Below are 26,537 nucleotides of genomic sequence, written 5' to 3' on the forward strand. Positions count from 1 at the left end.
AATGAAAAGCTACACACTCCACCAATTAGGATTAAAATAACTGTTGCCAAACATATAACATGCTAGAAACATAATAATCACAGCAACAATGATCCAATAGAATCTAAAGCATTTGCCTATTTAAATCCAAACAGCGAGTTTTTTTGGGGGGGCGGGCAGTGTACATATATTCAAAAATTATAAATACTACAGACCCCAAATAACAGAAAACGAAATAAATGAATTATATATAAAATATATTTGACTATTTATTTGTATATATTAGTCATGTGCAGAGATAAATCAGATATGAAAGGCACGTGTGTGAGATTACCTGGCAGGTGTGAAGTTGTTGCTCAATGTTGTGCTGCATGTCTGCGTCCTGAGCTTGCCGTCTCGACCCCTCCAGGCTGACCTGTGCTCTCTCCAGACACTCCTCCAGCTGCTCGGCCCTCTCCCGACAGGCATGGAGCAGCCCGTCACCGGACAGCCATCCAGCAGAGCCCGCCTGGACAATCATACACAACACCAGCAGCTCAGAGAAGGAGAATAGAGTAAAGGTAAAGACAGGTGTACTGACACACACACACGGAGAGAGAGAGAGACAGCACACCTGCTCTGGCTGACTGCAGGAGAAACACTGAGTTCACAGCAACACAAACTATCACACACTGGGTGTGTCCACTGACACAAACACAAACTTTCACACTTTCACAGACTGCTTTCTTTCTCTCTGAGTTTCTGTCTCACACTGGTTTAACCCTTTTGTTTGTGTTTCTCTGCCCCCCGGTGCAGTCTTTCTCTCAGTAAACTGTCTCAGCTTTCATTTGTCAGGTGTCTTCTCTCTCTCTCTCTCTCTCTCTCTCTCTCTCTGACTGTCTGTCCCTGGTTTACTCCACCCACCTGCGGATACAACTACTTCCTGGAATGTCGTCACTTTCGAGGGCAGCTTGTGTGACCGAGAACACACACACACACATATTTAAAGGAGGAACTATACTTTTGCCTTGCACTGACTCGACTGACCTAGAATATTTTTCATCTTTTATTCTATTCCATTACACTAGTATATCTTTCATTACTTTCTATTATAGAAAAAAGCTGCTTTTGTCCCTCTCAGAGGTCACAGAATATCTTGTTTAACATATCGGTATCACTGCAATTCATAGAATATACTGTTTTCTTCCATATCTGAAATATAGCCACATATCCAGGAGTGGGGGTGGGGGGTAAAATTTAAGAATCAACCACAGAAAACGTATATTGGTGGACTGCAAATCAGAATATTGGGGGGAATGTGTCCCCCTCAATGTCTTTGGTGGTTATGGGTCATATACTATATTATTATTATTTTTTTACTATGAAATCATACTTTCATGACAAAATTGTTTTCCCCCAGTCCACAAAAACGTTTTATTTCAACTAAGCTGCAAGATTATTTTGTAATTATAGAACTTTTTGAGGACAGACTAAACTATTAGCCTCCTAAACAACAGCTATTCTGTGTTTAGAAATGGTGAGCTATTGAGGAGGTAGATCCCCTGCAGTAAATGCCAGAAAAAAGTAATAATGACCTTTATTTTTAACTTTAGCTCATTTCATATGCAAAGACGGCATTTACATAGATGTCTAGAAGGCAAAAAATGCCCTTTTCAATTCTAAGTATTAGAGAGAGAGAGAGAGAGAGAGGGGGATAATCATAAATAAACAAAATTATGACTTTTTGATTAAAAAAAATGGATCTTAGCTGAAAAATATGGAAATATTTTTTGCATAGGGTGGATTCCTCACTTTCTGCAGATTATGTTTTACACACAGAAATAGTAGTAATACAAAATATTAATAAAATAACTTGTTGAGGTGTTAATTATTAATAATCAACAATTAATGATTAAAAGGGATTATTTTTTAAGGAATCACCTAGTTGCAAAGGTAAATTCCTGTCACTGAATCCAATGCTTGCCATTTCAGACTGCAAGAATAGCACTGAATTAGCTATTTTAGTTGAAAGAAAAATAAATGAGTATTTATTTTCTCCTTTGTGTGAGCAAAGATAAATATGCAGATAAAATGCAGCACACGCCATTTGTGAGTGAGTTGATGAACACAAGGTCCGTGTCAAGTTTGAGTCAGTGGGGTGAGATTCACCATCAGCATCTGTGCTTACCAAAGATGTGCTCTCAGCCAACGGCTCTGTCTTCTCCAGGTGGGGTTTGACTGCGATCGGTGTGTGCGTGTCGTGTGTGCTTCTGCTGTCTAAACTATGGCCTGCATCTGATGGAGTGTGTGTACAGTGCTCTGGTGTTTTGGCTGATGGTGTATTTGTGGAGCCCAGGCTCTGAAGAACATGGGGGATCTCATCTAAATGGGTCTGTTGACTGGATGTGGAATGCATTTCTGAGAATCCCACTAGTTTTTCTAAGGCCCCGCCCACCTCTTCACCAGAGGTCATTGCATTAGGTGAGGTCAACATGTCTTCTGTTTCTGTGGGAGGGGCTTGTGACTCTGGATGTTTGTGTGTGTTTTCTGGGAGGGTCATGAGTGTGTGTGTGTCACTGGTGTGTGGCGTCTGTTCCCCCCTCCATGCACCCTGCTCCTGACACAGACAGAGAAAGAGAGAGACGAGCGAGTGTGAATTTTTTGTTGGAATTTATTCTTTTTTCAGACTTTAAAGAAGCATGACAGTGATCGCACAGGAAGTATGAGAGGGAGAGATCAGGAAAACATGCACAGGTGTGTATAAGAGTCAGTGCTTTTACATGGCACAAAAAGATAAAATAGTAAACATAAATAACATATAGCCTACCATATCCTGCTTCTTGAGCAGGAAAAAAGCTTACTTTTAGAGAATGTGTCATGTAAACAACAATCGCTCATGAAAGACAATAAATTATTCTTAATACACATGCACTAAGACAGCTGTGTAGAGTGAGCAGTCATTGGCTAGTTATATTTAAATGTTCACATACACTTGTTTCACTCAATCATACACTTGTTTCAAACAATCTTTTCACAGTAGCCATCTTATCTTACATTTTGGAAGGAAAAACAAAAAACCCCACACTGCTATAAAAAACAAAACAAAAATAACAAAACACCAACAACATGCCCTATAAAAGATTTTAGGATCTTTTTGGTATTATAGCATTGTATTTAGTAGTTAAAAATCAAGGACAAGATACCATGCAATGAAAAAATACACATATTCTCCCTGCTTAAAAAATGCAAGACATTAAATGTCATAATTAAACTAAAATGTGGAAAATAGTCATTATGAAAAATGTGTCCAAATATTTGACTGGTACTGTATAATGATATTTGTAAATAAAATAATTTTATATCTGATGGAAACTGGCTGGAGTAACTGTGCAGCATATCAAAAATAGTGGTTATAAAGTGTTAAGGTACTGTCATATTTACCATTAACCTGCTAAATTTTGTGGGTGAAATTTCAATTGGAATCGGCGCAATGAAGAATATTGCCTGATGAAAATGAATTTCACATTGGGCTCAGATTTGGTGAACTTTGACAATTGGGGGCACCGACCAATAGCAAGCCTCCTGGTTTGGCAGTGACATCTGTGTGGGTGGGCATTTGTAACATAGCAAAAAGATCAACAATGGACCAGGCCCTCATTCAGGCAGTGCCCACTCAAACATAACACTACACTTCAATAAAATAGACTAAATAATTGCTTTCCAAAGAGACTTTTAATGAGAGTTGGTTTGTTTGCTATCAGTAAAATACATGGTATTTCCTTTGCCTGTAAAATGTAGCTGAGTAACGGTAAATGCGACCGCACCTTTATAGTGTAGTTGATTATAATAAGATCCAGTTTTATTGCGCCACACCGCACACGTCCAATGCAGGCACAGCGTGACATGTAAACACTGATATTATGGAAAAAGACAAAAGTTCAAAATGCTCTTTGCTATTAGAATGTCCTGACAGAATTAGACGACATCATAAAAGTTTGGGACAAAATCACAAACTCCACAGGAAGTTGCTTTAAGCCCTTTTATACATTGCTTTGTTTGATTTATATAAAACCATTTAGCTTAATTATACCCTCATTTTGTTCGATTTGAAGATATTCTTTCCTCAGAAGTCCTTATTTTGACACATCTGCCATGTAAATGCACTGAAAGAGAGTTCTAGCACTAGAAACATCTACATCTAGGGGTTCTAGAGGTGCAGTTAAGACATGGAGGTTCTGTAAGGAAAGAACTACAACTAGGAGACCAAACACCTCTGCTGGCCTCTGGAAGGGGATGTGGAGATCTCTGTAACAGAGGAGGTATTGGTTACCATGTCCGCAGGGAGAGACTGGCTTTCCACTGTGGCGTCCGCTTCAGATAAAGCTTCTGACACACCTGCTCCCGAGGCCATAGATGTATCTACTTCTACCTGCAAATGCAGGGAAAAGGAGGTTACGTATTGTTATATCTGGCCACAGTCTGAACTTTCCAAAAGACTACAAAATAGTTTTCGAGAGTGGCCACTATTCTTTCTTAATTTTTAAAGAACAAAAATTGGACGCATGCCCAGAAGCAAAGATTTGACTTGTTATTGCTGTATGTACCACACACACACACACACACACACACGGTCTAGCGTTACCTTAGAGTCTGTTGCTTCTGCTTGCTCCAAAATCTGTTCCGTAGAAGAAACGTCGTCTGCAGAAACAGAGTCCTGTACAAAAAAAGCACATTCATTAGTCAACCACACAATCAGAATTAAGTCTAAATAAAGTTCAAATAAAGCAGCACAATATGCTGTGCCTATCATAGACCACTCATTTGCATAATGTTCAAAATGATTCATCATGTGTTACATGTGCAAATGGAGATCACAGCACTGTGATTCTCAAGCATCTGGAAGATGAACAAATACACACTCAGTGAAAGAATGATGAAGTCCTACTGCCCCCTAGAGGACGAGGGATAACATGCACATCTTCATTCAATCAAGTAGAGCGGACACTACACTGTTCAGAATAATAAAATCGAAATAATCTTTATATTGAACTTCAAACTAAATTGAAAGGAAGAACAAAACTGAGAAGTGATAAAGGAGAATCTGGAAATGGAAAGAAACAAGGACTTGGTGAAGATGACAAGGGTGGCGATAAATGTAGTCAAAAACAGAAATTTTAGAAGATGAAATAACTAGGAAACAGAGTTAAGTCAACGGGTTTTGATGGAATGGGAAAATGTGACAGAATAAAGCAAAGGAAACATTAGGAGTTGTCGAGGGATGAAGTCTCTGATTCCTCTGCATTACCTCCACGGTCATGCAGAAGTAAGCCTCAGAATTCAGAGAGGCGGGCGACCCTCGTCTTGCCTCGTCATCCTCATTTTCTATGTGAACTTCACATTCTTCTTTGTTTTCATCAGAAGCATCATCTTCCCCCTCTTCTACATCCTCAAAGAGCTCCTCCTCTTCCTCAGACTCCTGCTGTCCCATCACATCAGACACACACACACACACACACACATGCACAGCAGCAGCCACGAACAAAACCAAGCAACCACAAAAGACACATTAACTGGGGGGATGGAGATTATTTCGCAGATAGACAGACAGTTATTAAAACATGTGATGCACTTGATGTTATTAACCCTCACAAATATGAAAATAAGAACATTAACCCGGGGTTTACAGCTGCACATTGTAAAATATTTAATAAACTGCCAACCCAGAGGAAAGTAGAACAGTGAAATGTGGAAAAACTTATCAAGAAATTATGCTAACTCGGGGTTGAAAATAATTTTGGGTTAGTAACGTCAAGTACGAGAAGCCATTAGAACTCAAGCTCTTGCATTTGGCAGCATCAAAAGCTCTGCATTTTGGTACTTGTTTGAGAATATGAACCATTATGGACAGACGCCGTCCTCTTTAAAAGCATACACAAGGTCTGAGCTTTACTTTTTATCTGAAATATTGGCAGGAAAATTTTGACCTGAGAGCTTATGTCTGTATTTATAGATTTGGAAATGATCATTAAATTAAAAAGAGATAAATAATTATTTTGAGTGTTACTACATGTCTACACCAGTTGATGTATACTTCAACCACTCGCGCTACTTCTGACACGAAGAACAAATGGATTTGCAAGGGTAGCTTTGTGGCATCATGTGCAGACAGCCTCAAGCTGTTGACAACAGTCAAGTCTGGTGCAGACACGGTGTTACGGATTCTTGAGGAAGATCAATGAACAGACGCAACAATGCATTTCTAGTAAAAACAACATTTTGCGTATATGGTAAATTATACTTTAATGTCCCCCTGTGGTGAAAATCAAGTTTTTAATGTTGTCTAGCTGTCTATGTGGTGTTTTTAATATGCTTTAAGAGAAACCATGTACAAACACCATTGCTGAGCATTTTCTCCTTAAAACTGTAGTGAACCAAATATGCGTTTTGAAATCGCTGGTGTTTCTGACGTCACAAACTACCTTGTAACCAATCATGTCAAAAAGTGGATCTCTGAGTTGGTGTGAGTGAGTGGAGGCGGGGCTAATTTGTATATTCATAGAACCGTGTATACTAAATGAGGCAAGGGTGTAGAGTTACATTCAAGCTATTTTAAAGGGGTCATCGGATGCCAATTTACCACAAGTTGGTATGATTCTTTAGGGTCTTCATGTAAAGTTGGAAACATACTTTAGTTAAAATTCCTCAATGGTTGTGTAAAACAACGCCCTTTTTACCTCCTCAAAAACAGCTCTGGTCACAGCGACCCGTTTTGGTGCATAACTGCTCACCCCACCCCTCTCTTCCGTGGGACATGTCGACACATAAAGTACTGCCTTGGCAGACAGTATACAAATGGATGAGGTGGAAATATGCTAATACGGGACAGTCCGTCAGCAGTTGTGGGCAGAGCATGAGCAATATGACATCATATTGCTCAGAAAATGCAAACGGCTTGATTATTGAGAGTGTTTAGACTTTTTAAGGATAAAAAAAAAAAAAGGATTTTCTTTCAAGGAAAAAATGTCACTTTGGTGATCAAAGATGAGTTTTAAGGGATACAATCATTGACTACAGGGGGACTTGTATAAGCAATATAAAATGGATATGCCCATTTGTGGTTGATGATTTTGTGTCCTTTATATTTTTGTTTAGTAAACTGTTTTATAAAAGCAATAATAACCTTTGCATGTTCTGGTGAACAAGACCTTTTATCCATGACTATATTTAGTAATAATACTTTGATTAATTATGACACCTGAATATCTTTCTGGCTATAGCTGCATTCGAAATTGCATACTTCCCTACTACATAACAGTAAAAACAGTATGAGAAATGAGTAGTATTATATGTCCGAATTCAGTGTATTCACTGAACAGTAGGCGAAAAGTACCCTACAACGTTCAGGGCGATTTCAAAAAGGGGGCATTCATTGTGTTCCCTCATACCTGTGTTTCTGTGGGGGAGTGACTGCTCCTCTCAGAGATCCAGGTGAGTCTCTGCTCCGGTGTGGATTGCTCCACCGTCATCAGCGATGCTCCTGATTTTCTCAACACATCCTCCTCAACATGTGCAATCTGAATCTGACCGCTCTCCTGCACACACACACATAACATATATATTTTAATATTTAATCTTTGCGTTTAGAGCATTAGATTTGAACATAATATTTTGTCTAACCTGTGTCTCTTCCTCAGTGATAGTGGGGGGAACACTTAGGGGCGGGGCAGGAATATCCTGGACCTCAACGGAGTATTCTAGAGCCAGCTGAGAGGAGATGAACACAACACTGAGCACTGTGTGAACTGCGTGTTTGCCTGTGTCTATGTGTTTGTGTATATGTGCTCTACCTGCTCTAGTTCCAGCAGTTGTTTCTGTAGTAGTTCTGCTCTTTTGAACACTAGGAGTGTGTTTTCAGCTTTGTCAGGAAGACACAGACCATCCTTACAGTTCTGGATCTCAGCAACTGTCCTTTTCATCAGGTCAATCCTGTCTTCTGTTGCCTGCAAATGCACACAAGACACCCACAGGAATCAGGTGTTTGACAGTAACTACATAATAACGTCTCCCCATTGACTGTGTAATAGTCTCGGTGTATGTTACTTTAGGACCCATGTTTGGGGTGTCTCCGAGCCTTGCATATGTACGAAGAATGACGGAGGCAAATTTATGCTGCACCATTCTGTTCTGCTTTGTGCTTTTCTTTAAACAAAATACAATCGGTTACGGTAACCCGTGTCATGTGGAACATTTACAACTAGAGATGCACTGATTACAATTTTCCAGGCCGATTCCGATTTCCGATTTTTCATTGAGTTTGACCTGCCGATATCGATTTTAGCCGATTCCGATTAAATTTTTTCTAACCACTTTACAGCACACACAAATATTTATTTTCTATATTTTATTTTTATTAAACACCATATACATTTACCCAAACTGAATTATTAAAACAACTTTAGTGAGTGTATTTGACCGGCATAAAATCGGCATATGTCAGACTGACCGGCCGGTCGCCGGTAATGGCCGATCACGTGAAAATCGGCCAATTCCGGTCACCAGCCGATCAATCGGTGCATCTCTATTTACAACGCACTATAGATTACAACTGGTCAAATATTTTGTTTAAGTACACAACTATTTTACCTTAAGATTGTCTTGGCTGATGTCTTCCTTGGTAGTCAGAGTACATTTAATTTTGGCTACATCTTTCTCCATGACCTTCACCTCTGTCTCAATGGCGTCCACTTCCTTAAAAACACACACCAAACACATAAACAGATGTTTCGTAAAAATCCCCTTCTATAGATTAGACAGCTGTGCATTTTTTTCAACAATAAGCTATAGTTTGGGGACAAAATTATCCTCAAAAGTGAGTTAAATCTGAAAAAAATCCCTCTTGTTGAACATAAATTGACATCCTCATTTGGAAAATTATTAAGTAATTACATTTAAAATTTAATTATATATATATATATATATATATAGTTTTGTAAAAATCTGTGTGCTCACTGCTGCTGCATGCTCCAGCTGAGAGAGGGGTCCCAGAAGGCTGTGCTGCATGTCAGCCACACGTCGATCAGCATTTGAGAGCTGCTCCTCCAATGGACTGACATCAAACACACTTCCCATCTCTGTCAGCACACTGCTGAAACCCTGTAGAGCCCGTCTCATCTGAGCGGAATCATCCAAAACCATCTGAAACACACACACACACACACAATATATATAATCGAATACGAATATGTGCAACACGTGTACAATGGGATGATGCAGTTTTCTTCTAGGAGGACCTTTCCTGTAATTAGTAACTGTCAGCTAAATGATAGTGATGTTTCTGAGAATAATACCTGCAGTGCGTTCACATGACTGTCGAGGCATCTGGCAGTGGTGTATGTGCAGGGTGTCGTAAGCCAGGACTGAGCCTCTGAGATCCAGCTCTGTGACCCCTTCACCATCTCCTCATGCTCCAGCAGCCAATCACGGACCTACACAGAGACAGTGTAGATAACACACTTTAAGTAACATGATGCAACTGAAACTCTTGTTTTCCTTCCATCTCAATCTATCATGTTTAAATTCTTTGTTAATTTTTAGGTTAAATGCGCCTTTAATTTGTATCTGTGTGCAGCAAAGCATCACGCGAGTCTATTGAGGTGACCTTGCTGAGGAAGGTGGTTCTCTGTTCAGCCTGTTTGGTGAGGCGTGTGCGGATCTGCTGAGTGTTGGCCAGGTTGTCCAGAATCAGACGGGTCTCGTCCGGATGCATTTCACTCACGTCCTGAAGCTCCACCTCAACTGCCGTCAGACGAGTGTGTAAATTATCCAGCTCGTCCCAGACTCGCTGCGAGGGAACAATATAGAAAAAAAAACACATATTAAATCTTCCATAGGTTATTTAATCTGTTTCTAATTCACGGTAAATACATAATTTAAAACACTGTTTCACAGAACTTGCACCAATACAGGTAGGCCATAAGCAAATGCTGGTGCGTTTTGAGCTTTCAGACTGACAATGTTTCTATAACGTATCAGTACAGTATGGAGAAATAAATTGATTTATGGGCTATTATATTGTGTATTACATTTAATAACTTAAATCAATTTAATAAATCTTTAATAAATTAGAAAATGTGTTATTGTGCATCAACTGTTTTTGAAAAAGATACTTTTCCAAACTATGTGTAAAGTACTTCACTTCATTTCTTCATAAATTGCAAAAAGATTGTTCATAAATTGGTTAATATTGCATCTTTATAAATGCTAATGACCTCAGCATGCACCAATACAAAAACCCCAGAATGCAACATAGTGTCGGCCTAGATCCGGCCCATATCTGGGTCTTGTGGAATCCACGTGTACCAGATGTGGGCCGACACTGTTGCTGTCTGGGACAGGCCCAGCACCGAAACCGTACATGAAGAGTTTCATCTGCAACACTTTAATCTGTCATATGGGCTCTAATATGAATATACGTTTACAATACAAAATTTGTGAAAGAGGTTTTAGACTAAGAAGACTAAACTAATTTCTGACCTTTTGTGTGCTCTCAGCTTCATTGAAGTTCTGGCTCTTCTGCTCTAACCAGCTCTGAACTGATCCCAGACCTGCTTTAATCTCTGAGATTTTAGCACCCAACCTGTGAAGTGGGCCACTTTTCTCCACGGCTGTTTTCACCTGTGAGCGAGACAGATGGAATGGACATTGAAATGGACAAAAAAAAAAAAAAAAAAAAGTCAATTGAACTAATTTACTATATTCACTTTTAAAAATCATTGAACACATGGACACAATAGGAGTCTATGAGACAAAACTCTAGTAACAGGAGTGTGTGTGTGTGTGTGTGTGTGTGTGTGTGTGTGTGTGTGTGTGTGTGTGTGTGTGTGTGTGTGTGTGTGTGTGTGTGTGTGTGTTGCAACGCCTCTTACACCTGTGATTGTGTGCAGATTATGTGTCTCTGATGCAGGGATCTAGTGAGATGTTCTCCTCGCTTAATTTATTAAAGATGAGATGAAACTGCCGCAAGTGTGATGTTTACAGGGTGTGTGTGAAGCACATTTAGTTGTATAAGTTCAGTACTTTTCGAACAAGAACATTTTATATTAAATCAAGAAAAAAAAAGTTTTTCATATATAAAGGAAGAGTTCTCAACCAAAAAATAGCAGTTCTATTTTGATGAATGTAAAATCTGGGTACTGAAACATAAGTTAGAAACCACTCTAAAGAATGCATCAAACCTGCTCCTCCACTTCCTGTAATGACTGTGAGACTTCCTGTAACAGTCCCTCTATCTCTTCGGGAATCGATGTGTTTTTGTCAGAGTACATCATTTTCAAGCTTTCTGAAATACGCTGCAGAACGGCCTTGTGGGTACACAGCTGTGAGTGAACCTCCTGTTGAGCGAAAAGGGACATTACTCATCAATTAGGTTACATTAGCAATGAGCACATCTATGTACTGCACAAATAACCATTTTTCCATTTCGTTTAAAAAATACTTCTCGGTACAAGAGTTTTTTCCAAACCAGAGCTCAGCGTAAACAAGAATGGAAAAAGTGACTGGTTCCCCACGTAACACAAGCATTCACTGAGGGCAGAACTGACTCGGCAAAGTGACTATAAAACATCTGGAACTTAAGGTTGTTCCTTCGGTGAAAATATAATTACATTCATTATGATATAAAAAGAAAAAGATAATGGGTGATGTTTTATAGGACACTGCCAAGTTCTTAGAAATTTTATTGTCATTTTGCTAACAACAAAATGGCTTCATGCTTTTACACCAGACTAATTTACTCTATTTAAAAATATATATATTTTAATAAAAAATTGTTTAACTTAGAGTTTTTTAAAAGAGAATTTCATGTTATCAGGACAGTTACTGTACTCCTTATTTTACATTGTCAAACAAAAATATCTAACTAATTATTAATTAGGAATAATAAAAACTATTCATATATTTATATTTTCCCTTCAGGCTATTTAATTTTTCTTTGTACACCGTGACAAATAACAAATATTAGCAGAACATTTTGCAGACATGCAAACATTTAAGAGTGGGAAGGTGCCCAACATTTCTACTTTGAGATTCTACTGGATACTAAATAGCACCTCCACCTCCACCCCCACCCAAAAAAACTAGTATAACGAAGAAAACACTTACTGTAAATTTATAAGAACATCATAAACCACATGGAAACGATGCACAATGCGATATTCGGTTTATGCATATCAGTACCACTCTTTAGCACTAGTCTCGCTGGTTGACCCAGTCACTGATGATGCTCTTAGTCCCTCAAGCTTTAAGATAACAGAACCAGGACAATTCACTCAAAAAGCTCTCTCGCTCTCTCAACCCTATTCACCTCTCTGGCTCCAGTTAGTGAGATAAAGCTTCTAAGCCCTATTTATATTATAATGAGTCATTTAAGATGGGAAGAAAAGCTGCATAAACAAGATCTCAAAATTACCAAAAATCCAGAGGGATTTAGAGACAGAAAGGACCATGCTTCAGAGAGAGAGGGAGAGAGAGAGAGAGAGAGAGAGAGAGAGAGAGAGAGAGAGAGAGGGAGAGAGAGAGAGAGAGAGGGAGAGAGAGGGGGGGGGGGGAGAGAGAGAGAGAGAGAGAGAGAGAGGGAGAGAGAGAGAGAGAGAGAGAGGGAGAGAGAGGGGGGGGGGGAGAGAGAGAGAGAGAGAGAGAGAGAGAGTGAGAGAGAGAGAGAGAGAGAGAGAGAGAGAGAGAGAGAGAGAGAGAGAGAGAGAGAGAGAGAGATTCTTCATGGTGTTATACTCATTCCTACACATTCTGTTCCTTTATTGCTTTAGCATTTTTTCAATATCATATGGGACACATTTGAGCAAACTGAACTGAACGATGGATTGTGTGAGTAAGAGCGAGAGTGCATTATTGGCTTTGGGATCAAACCTGGAGGATCCACTTACAGGTGTGTGTGAGTGTGGGAAAATCTGAATCAAAAGTGTGTGCTTGAGAAAAAGAGAGAAGGAGAGTGTGTGTATCTGAAACAGTGAAAAGAAAGATTGTGTGGGAATGTTGGACATGACTCAGCTATTTAACCAGGACACTAACAGACTAGCCCTCTCATCTGTGTGTGGTAATGAGAGAAAACCAACAGTGTCTACAGCAGTGTGTGTGTGTTTGAAAGAGAATAACTGTTTAAAAGTCTTTGAATCTTTAAGAGTGTGTGTGTTTGAACTGATTGGATGGAAAAGCCTATTCAGCACAAAAAAGTCTCTTTCACACAGAGTTCTAACTAGACATGAAGCGATAAAGTGCAAAGCTTTGTCTTAACCAGCAACAGTTGTGTTAAGTGTTAAGCTGTAAACAACAGGATATTTTGATGATTTCTTGGTTTCCATTTCTACAAATTTCTTGTCACTCGAAACAGCCTGGTTGGGACAACCAATACTTAGCAATAAAAACCTGCTATGACTAAACACTGTATGCCAGTAGTACAGTATCTTTGCTGCTCAGACACAAACCACATTACAGCATTCATGTCTGTCAATGTCCATTCAGGTTTATTCATGAGTAAAATTTGCGGCTGCTACACTGCAATTAAAACAACAACACTGTTTTGAAAGCAGATCAGCTGTCATGCTACTGAAAAAATTTAGTCAAGCTAGTAGTGTCGTTAATTGATGCTAGTTACTTCCCAACACAAAAGGGACTTCACATGTGAGAGGTATTATTCAGAGCAGAGATAATGAAGATTGCTGGTTGCAGTCAGGGACAAACAGAACATTGTGTCAATGGCAAATCCCCCTTCCTTTTTTCCATCTCCTCATAAGCATTAGTAATTCTCAGGCTGGAGCAATACTGTACTAACCTATCCTGGACATGAGTTAAAGAATTGGATTATAACTTTGCAATGTAAAAAAGCTTTTTTATTTCTTTTTTAAACTGGATAAAGTTAATCAAAGCGCATGTCACAAGCCAGGTGACTAACCTGTAGCTGTTTCTTGCTGGGTTCGTGCTCTAGTACAGAGAGGAGAGAGGTGGCAGATTCAAGCCATTCTCTGACTCCCTCCAGCTGCTCATGCACTCGTCCCCTTTCCTCCACCTCCGTTCTTACTGCCCTCTGACCCTGAGTGCTCCGCTCCTTCAGACTGCAGAACATACAAGACAAAATACGTTAAACTCTCAGTCCAAGTCCATACTGCAAAATGGATGCTATAAATTCTGATACATGTCCCAGAATCCATACATTGGTATGTTCTTGTTCAGCATAATATAAAAATGCATATAAGTAACCTTAAATATAAATATTTAGCTGGAACTGTGTGGTTTAATGTTCTGAGGTAGGTATGTGCTTGCTGGCACTCTCTGTGACGGGACGTTGGCATCTAACATTGACCCACTTTATTTTGTAAGCCCACTGATTTGGAATTAACGCATGAATCACTGGGACATGGAGACCACAATTGGAAATATAAGGCAAAAGTCATTCATGTTTTGAGAAAACAATAATTAAAATATCTCAGAATATGATGAAAGAAAAGAAAACAGAAAACCAAGTAGATGTCTGACCTATGGTAACGCTCCTGCAGGGTGTGAAGTTTCTGGCACAGCTCAATGGGCGGGGCCTGTTCCAGGTGGGGGGGAACACCAAGCAACCTCGCAGCCCTTAATTCCAATGCAGAGAGAGCTCTGTGTTCACAGTCCAATCTGTCTTGGTATTGGGAACAGAATAGCAGCAGTTCCTGCAGCTCGTCACCGGTCAGATTCTTTCTGCTGCTGTCTGGAAGTTCTGCATCCACCTGCTCCAACACACTGGCTGCCAGCTCCACCTGTAGAATGACAGCAAAAGAAATCAAGCTTTTTTCAAGTTTCTTTGTTATTTCATATGAATGTTGATGTACAGAGGGTCAAATACTCGCTATCAGTTGTGGTCATGGCACTTACACTCCTTGTGACACAGCTCCACTCTGCTTCCATTTGTCCTGAGCGTGTCTGCAGATCATTGGCACAGCGCTGCAATCTTGCCACTTGCCCCCAGACAGCACTCACTGCATCCTCCCGGTTGGCTCTACATCCATATAATGAACACCATTCTCTCAGATTCTCCAATTTTCCAAGAAGCATGGCAACCTCTTCCCCTACAGCCTAAAAAGATAAGGCATATGTTTGATTAAACTAGTCTAACAGCCAAACCATATGTACTGCATCTCATTGCATACGTTGACAAAACAAATAAATGATACTGATGTTTCGGTTATATGGGGAGCTAATGTTAACAAATGCTAGCCGTTCTACAGAAAAGGGTCTTATTTGCCTTTACCTTGAGTTTCAGTTGCTGGTCTTTGCAGTCTTTGTGTGAAGTATTTTTTTTGGAAGCACATTGTGATAGCAATGTTTCTGAGTCTCTCACTTGCTGGCAAAGCTCCTCATAGCATTTACGAGAATTTTTCTGGCACTCAACACACCTTGTTATGGACAAGAAATTTGTTACTTTACACATCGGGCATTTAGAAATTGATGACAGGATATATGGTGATAATAAGATGTGATAAGCACAGTGAGCATATTGTACATAAAATAAATGCTTAAGTATCTCACAAATTCATTAGTAATTATGATCATTTACTGTGAGGAAAAACTCTGATCTCTGTGTTCTTATACACTAAGGTATACAATAAGGTTTCCTACTATGTACCTCTTCAGAGATTCTAGTTGTATTTGGGCCTGGGCCTTGAGGGTCGATAGCCTGACCAAGAGCTCGCCTAGAAGTTCAATGTGTAGAAATTCAGTTTTCTGTGGATTGAAGAAGGGATGCTGTGGGTTTTGAGTTTGGAGCTGTGAAATATGTGACTGGAACTCTGTGTCTAGAGTCAATAAAGCCTGCTGAGTGTCTTTGAGTCTTTCTGAGCAGCTTCTAGCAGAACAGATTGAGGGAAGAAGGACCAATGCAGCTCTTTGGAGGAACCGAATGGTATCAATCACTGCCTTGGTGTAGTTCCTCAACAGTTCTTTGGCTTTAGTTAAACTTACCTGAAAAGAGAGCAAAAATATTCCTTGAAGTCTATATGCCTAAATGTATATTTTCAATAATATATTTTCTATGTATATTTCTAAACATTTATATTTATACCAATTATATTGCAAAGAAATAGGTCCATGAAATTGTGAGTTGTAGATGATTGCATCATAAACTCACCATTCGTTGATCACACCTTTCCAAAACCATATCTTTCAAGCAAATAAGCTGCTTGCAGTCCTGTAGAGGTTGAGCTCCAATCTTTTTTTCAAGAAACTCAAGCACATGCATTCTAGATTCTACAGTCTTTCTGAGCACAAGGCACTTTCTTAATTGTTTTTCAATTACTCCTTCTTTTGGTTCAATACAACAAGGCTTTTCTAGCTCCTCATTGGTGTCTTTGAGGAACTGCTGAAGTACTCTCTTTTCTGATGGGTAGTGAATATGTTTTACCAGATCCCATTCCAGTATCTGAAGATTATTTTTCACTGTCAATTCTGAGGTTTTGAGACTTTCCAAGATTTGCTGGAGTCTTATTTGTTCAGCAGAGATCTGAGATGGATAAAGATCTGCTATGATTTCCTGGAGTTCAACTCTTGTTTCCTCACACAACAGTTTTATTAAAGGTATTTGGATCAATAGGTTCTGACAGGCTCTGTAGCATTCCTCTTTGTTGATGCTCACATCTTTGGTCCTTGGAATCTGAGCCTCCATTCCTTCTTTTAGATCTTCAATACACTGACTGAGTCTCAAGTACCTTTCATGAGCTCGTGCTTTGAGATCCAAATCGATCATTTTGTGGTGCAGTTCAATGATAACACATAAGAGCTCTCTTCTCTTGTCCTCTGCACAGGGACTTACTTGTTCAACCTGAGATTTGCGCTCCACAATAATCTGTTTAAATGGTTCGATAACAGAGAGGGTATCCTTGGTAACAGGAAACCTGTGTCTTTTTAAATCAACTAACATTTGTCTCAGGCTGTTCTCAAGAGATGATACCTTCCTTTGAGAGGATTCTTGGCTTTGTATGACATCCATAACTTTCTGGCAACATGCTTTCTCATAGATAACAATACCCTTAATGTCTTCTTGAAGGTTGGTGAGTTTCCCATGGAGCTGAGTACTCTCTGAGACATGTAGCTCTGATGCAATGTCATTGCTTTTCATCAGAAGAGCTTCAGTGACAGCGGACTGCTTTTCTGCCTCTCCAAGAGTGTCCTGGATCTGCCTCAACCTGCGATCCAGGTCTGCCGGACTCAAACTTTGATAATCCTCTCTCCTCAAAGCTTCCCTCCAGAGATGTCCAACCACCCAGGAATCAACATCTGCTATCTGCTCTGACATCTTTTCCCGGGTTTGAAGCCCTGACTCCATCTCGTGAACTGCCTTGGCCAGTTTTCCTGCAGTTGATTTGGACAAATCCTCTAGGGCTTTCAAGGATGAAGTCACCATTGAAACATCATCCTCATCTAGGTCAAGAATAAGCTCATTGACTTCCTCAACCAAAGCCTTTAACTGGGCTTGCTTGGAGCTCATCTCGGACTGCAATTTCTTTAAATCTTTAATCTGTCGATGTACCTCTTCTGGAAGCAGAGACACCTTTTTCTGGCGCCCTATGATGTCAAATTCTGTCTGCTTGGCCCAAGCTAGAGCATCTGTCATTACTTTTACAATTTTACTTAACGTTGGGTTGCTGCTGCTAGGGGTTGCAGCTGCTAACTGTTCGCCTATTTGATCCAACTGATCTTTAATATGCTGAAGGTCCTGCTCTATGCTGGATGTCTCTGCCTTGAATTGGAATTCCTGGGCAAGTGCCTCAGAGGTCTGCTGAAGGTAGAGGTACTGCTGATGGGTGGAAGTGAGATCAGCATTCATATCCATAATTTCTTGAGCTCTCTTGCCATCCCATAAAACTGGTGAGGATTTCAATGCATCCAAGGTTTTCTGAATGTTCTTGAGATGGTCTTTTAGGGCACCGGCATTTTGAAGAAGGCTGCCACTTTCTTTAGCATAAGCATTAACCATGTAAAGAGCAATCTCTGCATCCTTCTCCAGGGCCCTCCACTGGTGTTGCAAGTTGTTTTGCTGTATTTCCACTGCTTGTCTCTCAGGCAGACTGAGGTGGGGGGAGAGTTTTGCACGAGTTTTAATTAGCTCACCAAGAGCTGTCCTTTCCTGTTCCATGTTTCTCAAGAAAGAGTGCAGCCTCTCCTCCTCAGCAAAACTGCTCATGGCTGGAGATCTAGAGATATATAAGACACATTTTTGTTTTCCATTCTAATAACCAGAGGTTTATTTCAGCAATAAACTTGCTCCGTTTTCAGAGTGATAAGTACAAAAATCAACTTGCTTATTAGTAAATACTCACGTTCTTAGTGCATCACGCTCAGTTTTGAGTCTCTCCAGAGTAGTTTCGACTTTCTTGGTCTGTCTGTCAAAATCTGTAACCATTTGTAGCTGTACTTCCTTGGAATGAACAGAGCTTGCTGCATCCCACAAAACTGCACTCCATTGGGCGCTTAGCTGTTGCATGCCCTCGGGGTCATGAACTGTGCCATTAGTGCCAGTGCCAATGTCTCCATTAGCCTGGTCTTGCCTAGACATCATAGATACCTGTCTCTGGGCACACCTTCTACATTCCTAAAATAGTATAACAATACAGTAGAAAATATTGAATGAGCTCACCTTCAGCCATACATTCTTTTATAAAAATAAACAGTAAAACTGCATTTACATATTAAATAGGAAATAGGATAAGGAAAAATCTTAGACCCACCTCAGCCTCCTCTAGTTGTTTAGCCATGTCTGCGGAGTTCAGAGCAGCTGGGCAAGTTCGCAGGTCCAGTAACTGGAACACTAGTCTTTTTAACTGAGCTTCAAGATCAGTGTTGGACGTTTCAAGAAGTTTTTCTGTACTTTGCGGTATACCCTAAAAAATAAAAGCTTTCTGAAAGGACAGCTGACACAATGCACATTTATTCCTGTTTATGTTTATTCTAAACGAACTGTACAACCCAAAGTTAAAAATAACTTTGAAATTATTGAAAGTATTATGAATTTGATGTTATAGTGGTTCTTTTAAATATTACCTCCATGAGTACACTTTTTGGTCCTTTTTCAGTCATGTTTTTGATCTCCACAAAGATATCCTTCATTGTGGGTCCCTTTGGCTCTTCCTCTGCTGGACTCTCAGAGATTTCAGTGGTAAGACCAACTTGCAGAGACAAATCCACATCTTGATCCTGTGGCTGCAACACATAAAAGAATAACAGAGTCAACTAATTGTTGAACTGAAGACTAGCAACTACAATATTACTTGCACAGGATAAAAGATAGTAGACAATTGAGAAATTAGAGCAGTAAATTAAGAAAATTCAACCAATCAAAATCATCTATGGTTTAAAAAAACACACAAAATCAAACTCAAAAATCCATTCCAAACATACACAGTACTATAAGAAAGAGAAGAGGGAACATAACAAATATCTATGCCTTCTCTATGAGCATGACAATATTAAAAGAACAATATCTTTATTCACTGATTAAAGGCAGTGCATGATGCAAAATGTGATGGGATTGTCTCTGTGGTAAGGCAGCCAAAGCCAGACCAACATATAAAGACACAAAAAGGATCCAATTCAGGAGCCGCAGAAGTTAATGAAAACTTTGTTAGAAGATAGTTTTTTTCCTATCAGAGTTAAAACCAAATGTGTTAGCTGTGCTTGGTAATGGAGATAATTGGATTACTGCAAAAATGGACACTTCATTTTGGCCCTAAAAGCACACGTCCTCAGTTGAAGATCTCCATCAGAGTCCAACATGCAGATACCACACCATCATGCAGGTTTGTTCCTTTGGTAAAATCATGCATATTAAAGTTACCTGCATCTCACTGATGCTCTCTGTTTGGCTGACTACACTTATAGTTTCTGGGACCAAGGTATCAGAGTCCTGCCCCTCCTCTTGATGCTCACGACCAATCAATGGCTTAGTGTCACACTCCTCTTCATCTTCTCGTTTAGTTATTGGTTCAACATAAGTTTCCACTTCCAGTTTTGCACAAACCCTTTCATTCCCTGAACTTTCTTTTTGGCTGGTTGTTGGAGTTGGTATCACCTGTGGCTCTTCTGGCATTAATTGAACGCTAACAGCTTCTATTTGATCTTTTTTCCCCTTGGTTGGAGGAGTTGGTGGGATTTCTTTAAGTTGACTTTTAGAAGTGGTGGAAACTATCTCAGTCTCTGCTTGGCTGTCTTTTCGTCTCAGAGGTGGAGTTGGTTTAATTATGCTTATCTCTTCTTTTAATACAAAAGCACCCGCAACCATCTCTTTTTCAACTTTGCTATCTTTCCTTCTTATTGGTGGTGTAGGTTTCACTATTGGTGGTGGAGGAGTCTCTTTTTCTTCTTGGTTTTTGCAAATTGCTAATGTCACATCACTTTCTATTTTACAAATTTTGCGTCTGACAGGTGGAGTTGGTTTAACAGTAGGCTCTTCGCTGTCTTTATGTTCACCAGTTTGTCCATCATCATCATCTTTTCCTAATTCAGCACTGTAAAATAATGTGTCAGTCTCTGGCTTATCCTTATGCCTTCTAGATGGTGGAGTGGGTTGAATGTCCAGATCCATTGATAATCTTTGATCTTCTCCTTTCTCTTTACGTCGTCTTGCTGGTGGTGTTGGTTGAGTCTCCAAACGAAGGGAAGGTCTTTGATCTTCTTTCTCTTTGCGTCGTCTTGCTGGTGGTGTGGGTTGGGCCTCCAGACCAAGCGATAATCTTCTATCTTCTTTCTCTTTACGTCGTCTTGCTGGTGGTGTGGGTTGGGTCTCCAGATTGAGCGATAATCTTCTATCTTCTTTCTCTTTACATCGTCTTGCTGGTGGTGTGGGTTGGGACTCTAAGTCAAGAGAAAACCTTTCACTTTCCATTTTCTCTTTACGTCTTCTGCTTGGTGGGGTGGGAAATATTTCTCCCTCTATCTGTGATTCAAAGTTTAAAGATAACCTATCACCTTTATGTCGTCTGGTGGGAGGTGTTGGTGTGACATCGAACTTGTTAAATTGGACCTCAGTTTCACTCTCACTCCGTCTTCTGACTGGTGGCGTTGGTTTAGGCTCAACTTCTATGGATTGTGTTTCATCAACAGATGTGACCTTTTCTGTCAATTCCTCCTCAGTGATATGAATGGTGTCCCCACCGTCAGGTTTATTCTCTGGTGTTGTTGTGACTTTTTCCTTGTTCGATTGGATATCAGTTTCACCCTCATTTTGTCGCCTGACTGGTGGTGTAGATTTAGGTTCAGCTTCTAGGGATTGTACTTTATCATATGATGGAGCCATCTTTACCTCTTTTTCCACAATGATATCAATGGCTTCTAAACCTTCAGGTTTCTCCTCTGATGCTGTTAAGGTATTCACCTTGTTTGATTGGATATCAATCTTTTTATCGTTTCTTCGCCTGACTGGAGGTGTTGGTTTAGGTTCGGCTTCTATGGAATGTGCTTTTTCACTTGTCTCAATTGTCTCTTCTTTTTTAATGATATGCATGACATCTCCACCTTCAGTTTTCTCCTCTGGTGAGAAATCCACCTTTTTTGACTGGACCTCAGTTTCCCGGTCATTCTGCTGCTTAATTGAGGGTGTCAGTTTAGGTTCAGCTTCTATGGATTGTACTTTATCACTTGATAGGGTCTTGTTTGTCTCTTCTTCTACAATGGCATCTGCGGTCTCTCCAACTTCAGGTTTCTCCTCTGGTGTCAGTGAGACATTCATTCTTTTGGATTGTATCTCAGTGCCCCAGTCATTCACTTGCTTGATTGGAGGTATCAGATTAGGTTCAATTTCTGTGGATTGTGCTTCATCACCTGATGGGGTCTGTGTCTCTTCTCTCAAAATAACACCCATCGCCTCTTCCCCCTCAGGTTTCTCCTCTAGTGTTGAGACATTCATCTGGTTTGTTTGGATCTCAGTTTCTCCCTCATTCTGTTGCTTGATTGGATGTTTAGGATCACCACCTGACAGGGTCTTTTTTGTCTCTTCTTCTACAATGACATGCATGACTTCCCCAACCTGCCTTGTTGGTAGTTTTTGGTTTGCTTCAACTGGTTCAGATTGTTCTGATGCTTCTAATGATCTGTTTGTGTTGACTAGAACCTCTGTTTCTGTTTCAACCGATTTTGCCTCACCTTCTGTCTCCATTATTTCTGATGCTGAACATTCTGATCCCTGAATCTGAGTCTCAGTAGGTTCCCTTAATGGAGTAGCTTCATGAGCATGACGTCTCTGCATCTCCGCCCCCTCAGGGAAGTCTAGAATAATATATCGCTGCTGGATTTCACGCGGGCCATTATTTGAAGTCCAGCTGCCCTCTCTGTCAGCAATTGTAGCATTTGGTCCATTGTTCCAAGAAAATGTTCCAATACTTGAACCAGCATCTTCACTACCTTGTGTTTCAGCAAGTGGGGCTGTGGTGGTTTGCACTTGTATGTTGGTGTCTATTTCAGTGAGCTGTGACTGTTCTGGTTCAATTGCTGAACTAATATGCGATACACTCACCATACCTGCCTCATTAAGAAAAGACTGAATGCTGAATGCTTCTTTTGCTATGTCAGACATTTCAGCTTCTGGAGAAGCCAAAGTTCCATCATCTTGTTTTACCATTGTTGGAGACAATGTCTTCTCATTTACAATAGCACTAGGAGAGGCTGTCCTCACTGAACTGTCTGTGGGTGTGTCTACACTCTGTATGTGTACAGTATCCACATCTAAAATGAGCTCAGCAACTATTTTTGTTTGTGCTTCACCTTTTTCATCAGGTTCCTCTTGAAAATGTTGAATATATGAGCCCTCTTCCTCTTTATCTGATTCTACAGTTACTGCTTCAATGTTGACACTCTTCACTCTTACAGCAAAAGAGTCTAAGCTCACAACCTCAACAGACAACTGGCTTTCTTGTACTTTTGAGCTCAGACTTGGAATTCCACAGCACTGGGAGTCTGTGTCTTGTACTGTGGTTTCAGCTGTGAAGCTGTGGAGAGCTGCAGACGAGGACGTGGACTTCTTTTCATCTGCAACCTCATCATTATCAGCCTTTGTTTCCAAAGCAACAGAAATTAAATTATCATTTTCAGCTTCGTTTGCTCCATGGCTGCTTGTAGGAACTGTAGAATCATATACTCTTATGTCTGGTTCAGGTAGAATCTCCATGGTTAACGGTACAGTTGTTTTGACATCAGCCTGTTTAGTGTCAGTTTCTAATATTGGTGGTGATTTTCTTGCAGCATGAACTTCTGTTTCTGTTGCAGTTTTTGAGATTACACATAGAGGTATCTTGCTTTCAGGGTTTTCAAATGGCTGTACCTCACGGTTATCCATCATTTCGCAGCTCTCAGTGATAAAGGATGAGGTAGAAAGAAATTCCAAACGTTCAGACTCCTTGGTCGATGGTGTCACAGCACAAACCTACAAATGGTATTTATCATACATTATTGCTGCACATTGTCTGTTAGTGTGGCTTGATACAACAAAAGTCTAGAAATATGTTTTTGAATGTGAAATTTGTACCCGTGATTCTAACTGAATGCTTTGAGCCTCTAGTGACAACCTCTGAGCTTCCTGCTTCACCTTCTCCTCAAAATTCTGAAACAGAAACTCATCTATTTAAACCACTAGATGTTTAATTTAAAACACCATCCCACATAATTGAGTCACACTCACCTTAAGATCCTGTTTAAGGTCATTTGTGTTAGTTTCTGCCTCATTTAGGGTTTTCAGTCCATCTCTTTCAAGTTTGCCTGCCAAGTCAGGGCCTAGACAGTCCCTCAGGAGTTCTTTATGGGAAAGCGCCACCTGCAGGCTTTTACATAGTTTCACACCTTCCTCAATTGCAGCCTAAAGAGTAAAAATGTTGTATGTTTACACTGAAACGGCAACCTTACTTGTTCAAATGGATCAGTATACGGCAAGTGCAGTGTTTTGTAGTCACACACTGCATGCAAATTAAGACACAAACACACCTGCATTGATGAGGCTGAGCTGCTGGGAGGATTTGCATGTGTCATCTGGTTCCATGACTGTATATTTTGTAAGGCTTGTCTCACACACTGCACAGTGCTGTCTGCACAGTCATTCTGCCTTTCCGACAGTTTTGATCGCAAACTGACAAAAAAAAATATGATTCTCCAAAATGCACATCCAATAAATAAATATTAAATTGTAATATAATACAACGTAATGCTATAACAGTGAGACAAACATGCTATCCATAGTACAATTAAATAAACTGGATTCAGATTTAAATTAGTGGTCAATCGATTAAAAAAAATTATCTAGATTAATCACACATTTTTTCTGTGATTAATAGCGATTAAAAATATTTTAAATATGTTTTATAATGTGTTATTGTTCATTCAAGTTCGAAAGAGAACTCAATACAGGCGCACGTCTTTCTGTGCACAACACGAGTCATGTGTGGGTCACAGACACGACATTTCACAGACAGCGCATTCTCCTTGTCTGTCTTGCTTGAATGGTTTAAAAGCATTTGCGTGCGTGATCATATAATATAACGCTAGCTAAAAGATGGCAGAAAAAAATGGATGCTGCGTAAATTGCATGAAATATTTTTTACGCGTTAAACTGGAAAAACGTTGTTAACGTTGACAGCACAAATTTAAATACATTATTATAGATTATTTGTTTTAAACAGCTTAATATTTGACAAGCAACATGTCTGTATGTACCTGCAATATTGTTGGGTAACTTTGTCCATCATGGAAATGACATCAATAGGGGGCTCTTCATCAGGTGTGACCATTCGAAGGGCCTGACTAAGGTCACGAACTTTGCCCTCTGAAGCCTCAACGTCTCTCTCACATGTCTAAATAATTGAAAACGAAAATAGTAGGCCTAAGGTTTGGATACACTGACTTTCTCTTAAGTTTTAGAACAAACCAACTGAAAATAAAATAATTAGCATATTCTTACAATACCTTGAAGCTATGCCAGTTCTCCTGCAGCTGGCTGATATTCTGGCTACCCACTAGAAATCCTAAAGAGTGGTCCTGAGCACGGAGCTCATCCAGGAGGCTCTCTGCCTGCTCCCTGAGAATCTGTGCCCTTCCAGCAAGCCTTAGGTCGATTTCACTCAATCTGGCCTCACACACAGATAACCGTTCCCTCATCTCCTTCTCCGAGAACACACAGAGGTCATGAAGATGGCCGACCTCTAAGGTCAGGGCATCACAACCTCCTGGAGTGCAAAGGTCCATCAAGGAATCTTTAACAGCATCCAGTTCTTTAATTTCTCTCTTCTCTCTGTCTACGGTCTGAAGAAGCGCCTAGAAAGGTTAAGAAACACGATAATTTTACTCAAAGCTTACAGTGTTACCATAAAATATTTATGATTTTATAAATTAACAGATTTGACAGAAAAAGGGAAAAATATTAGAGATGTCAAATAATAAAAAAGGAATTAAAAAAGATTTTCGAATTAGAAAATAATTAATTTCCCTTTATATAAGGGAACATACTAAACTTTATTTTTGTTTATTTTTTATATTTAAGATCAATTAAACTAATGCATTAAATTGACAATCTTAATACAAATATAATATAATTATAAATACATATAATAACAAAGAATTCAAACAGACCTTAAGAGTGTTAATAGAGCCTTGTAACCCATGGCGTTCAGTGGGCAGGGCACCGAAACCTTTGACCTGTTCTCTCAGCCAATCCTGAGCTACGGTGTGCTGCTCAACTAGCTGAGCACAAACTCGCTCTCTCCGTATTTCCTCTTCAAGATTTACGCAAAACTCCTATGCAAGCACACATACAAAAAGAACTTCATACACATCAATCAGGTTTCTATTATCTATTAGTCACTATTAGTCCGAAATATTTAGCACAGCACTCCCCTACAGCCTTACCGTGAGCTCTTTGACCAACTCAGGTATGGACTCCTCCATGGTGGCCCAGGATGGATCGATCCAACTGGAATCGCGGGTCAGCTGGCTCATCTCCCTCCCGAGTGCTCGGACAGCAGACAGAGATGGGGTCAGGGCTCTGGTACGGTCTAGCAGACTCTTGGCCTGCTCCACTGTGTGCCTTCGATCCCCTAAACCAGGCCAGGGGAAGTGGTGTGGCAGTGCAGCTGTCTGCTCTTTCACCTGCTCCAGACGAGACTGAAGCTGTTCCTTCTGACACTGGCAGGACACCAGGCGCTGCACTACACTTTTCAGCAGACTGCGGAATATATGATTATTTGCAATCATTTGAATCATCTATTACTGTGTGCAATTACTATTTACATATAGATTTATTATATCAAACCTATGCAGCTCCAGTGCTTGCTGCAGTGTTGCCTTCCACTCCTCCTCTACATTTTTCATTTTCTCAACGAGAGAATGTCTTGTGTCTTCATCAAGATCTTTACGGATATATAGATGGTCTACTGTCCTTTTCAGGGTAGCAATCTTAGAGTTGCCCTCAGAGTGAAGACTTAGAATTGCCTGAAAGACAGAGGGGTATACAGTACTTATATCCAATAAATCCAATATATCCAGAACTCTGCCGCTAGGGTCCTCAC

The 26,537-nt window shown here is 40.0% G+C and overlaps 1 protein-coding gene across 17 annotated transcripts in view; it reads right to left on the minus strand.

Annotated features, from left to right (window-relative positions):
- syne2b (spectrin repeat containing, nuclear envelope 2b) overlaps positions 1–26,537 on the minus strand; it is a 111,063-nt gene that overhangs the window by 47,635 nt on the left and 36,891 nt on the right. For 12 of the 17 annotated variants that reach the window (XM_079635697.1, XM_079635685.1, XM_079635684.1 and 9 more), the window contains 32 exons: positions 26,282–26,460; positions 25,879–26,194; positions 25,603–25,767; positions 24,940–25,287; positions 24,691–24,827; positions 23,965–24,106; positions 23,666–23,839; positions 23,513–23,587; positions 19,832–23,410; positions 19,039–19,197; positions 18,726–18,878; positions 18,318–18,589; positions 16,130–18,191; positions 15,629–15,963; positions 15,254–15,398; positions 14,878–15,078; positions 14,503–14,762; positions 13,922–14,081; positions 11,193–11,348; positions 10,492–10,632; positions 9,617–9,799; positions 9,306–9,443; positions 8,968–9,153; positions 8,602–8,706; positions 7,806–7,958; positions 7,636–7,722; positions 7,404–7,550; positions 5,264–5,437; positions 4,601–4,672; positions 4,289–4,387; positions 2,147–2,575; positions 314–487 (listed from right to left, as the gene is read on the minus strand). In XM_079635697.1, coding sequence (XP_079491823.1) covers positions 314–487; positions 2,147–2,575; positions 4,289–4,387; positions 4,601–4,672; positions 5,264–5,437; positions 7,404–7,550; positions 7,636–7,722; positions 7,806–7,958; positions 8,602–8,706; positions 8,968–9,153; positions 9,306–9,443; positions 9,617–9,799; positions 10,492–10,632; positions 11,193–11,348; positions 13,922–14,081; positions 14,503–14,762; positions 14,878–15,078; positions 15,254–15,398; positions 15,629–15,963; positions 16,130–18,191; positions 18,318–18,589; positions 18,726–18,878; positions 19,039–19,197; positions 19,832–23,410; positions 23,513–23,587; positions 23,666–23,839; positions 23,965–24,106; positions 24,691–24,827; positions 24,940–25,287; positions 25,603–25,767; positions 25,879–26,194; positions 26,282–26,460 — 11,106 coding nt within the window. The remainder of the gene's footprint in view (positions 1–313; positions 488–2,146; positions 2,576–4,288; positions 4,388–4,600; positions 4,673–5,263; positions 5,438–7,403; positions 7,551–7,635; positions 7,723–7,805; positions 7,959–8,601; positions 8,707–8,967; positions 9,154–9,305; positions 9,444–9,616; positions 9,800–10,491; positions 10,633–11,192; positions 11,349–13,921; positions 14,082–14,502; positions 14,763–14,877; positions 15,079–15,253; positions 15,399–15,628; positions 15,964–16,129; positions 18,192–18,317; positions 18,590–18,725; positions 18,879–19,038; positions 19,198–19,831; positions 23,411–23,512; positions 23,588–23,665; positions 23,840–23,964; positions 24,107–24,690; positions 24,828–24,939; positions 25,288–25,602; positions 25,768–25,878; positions 26,195–26,281; positions 26,461–26,537) is intronic. The other 5 variants (XM_079635689.1, XM_079635694.1, XM_079635695.1 and 2 more) reach the window with 5 other exon arrangements.

Source organism: Phoxinus phoxinus (assembly GCF_949152265.1).
Source record: "Phoxinus phoxinus genome assembly, chromosome: 14".
Taxonomy (NCBI): Eukaryota; Metazoa; Chordata; class Actinopteri; order Cypriniformes; family Leuciscidae; genus Phoxinus; species Phoxinus phoxinus.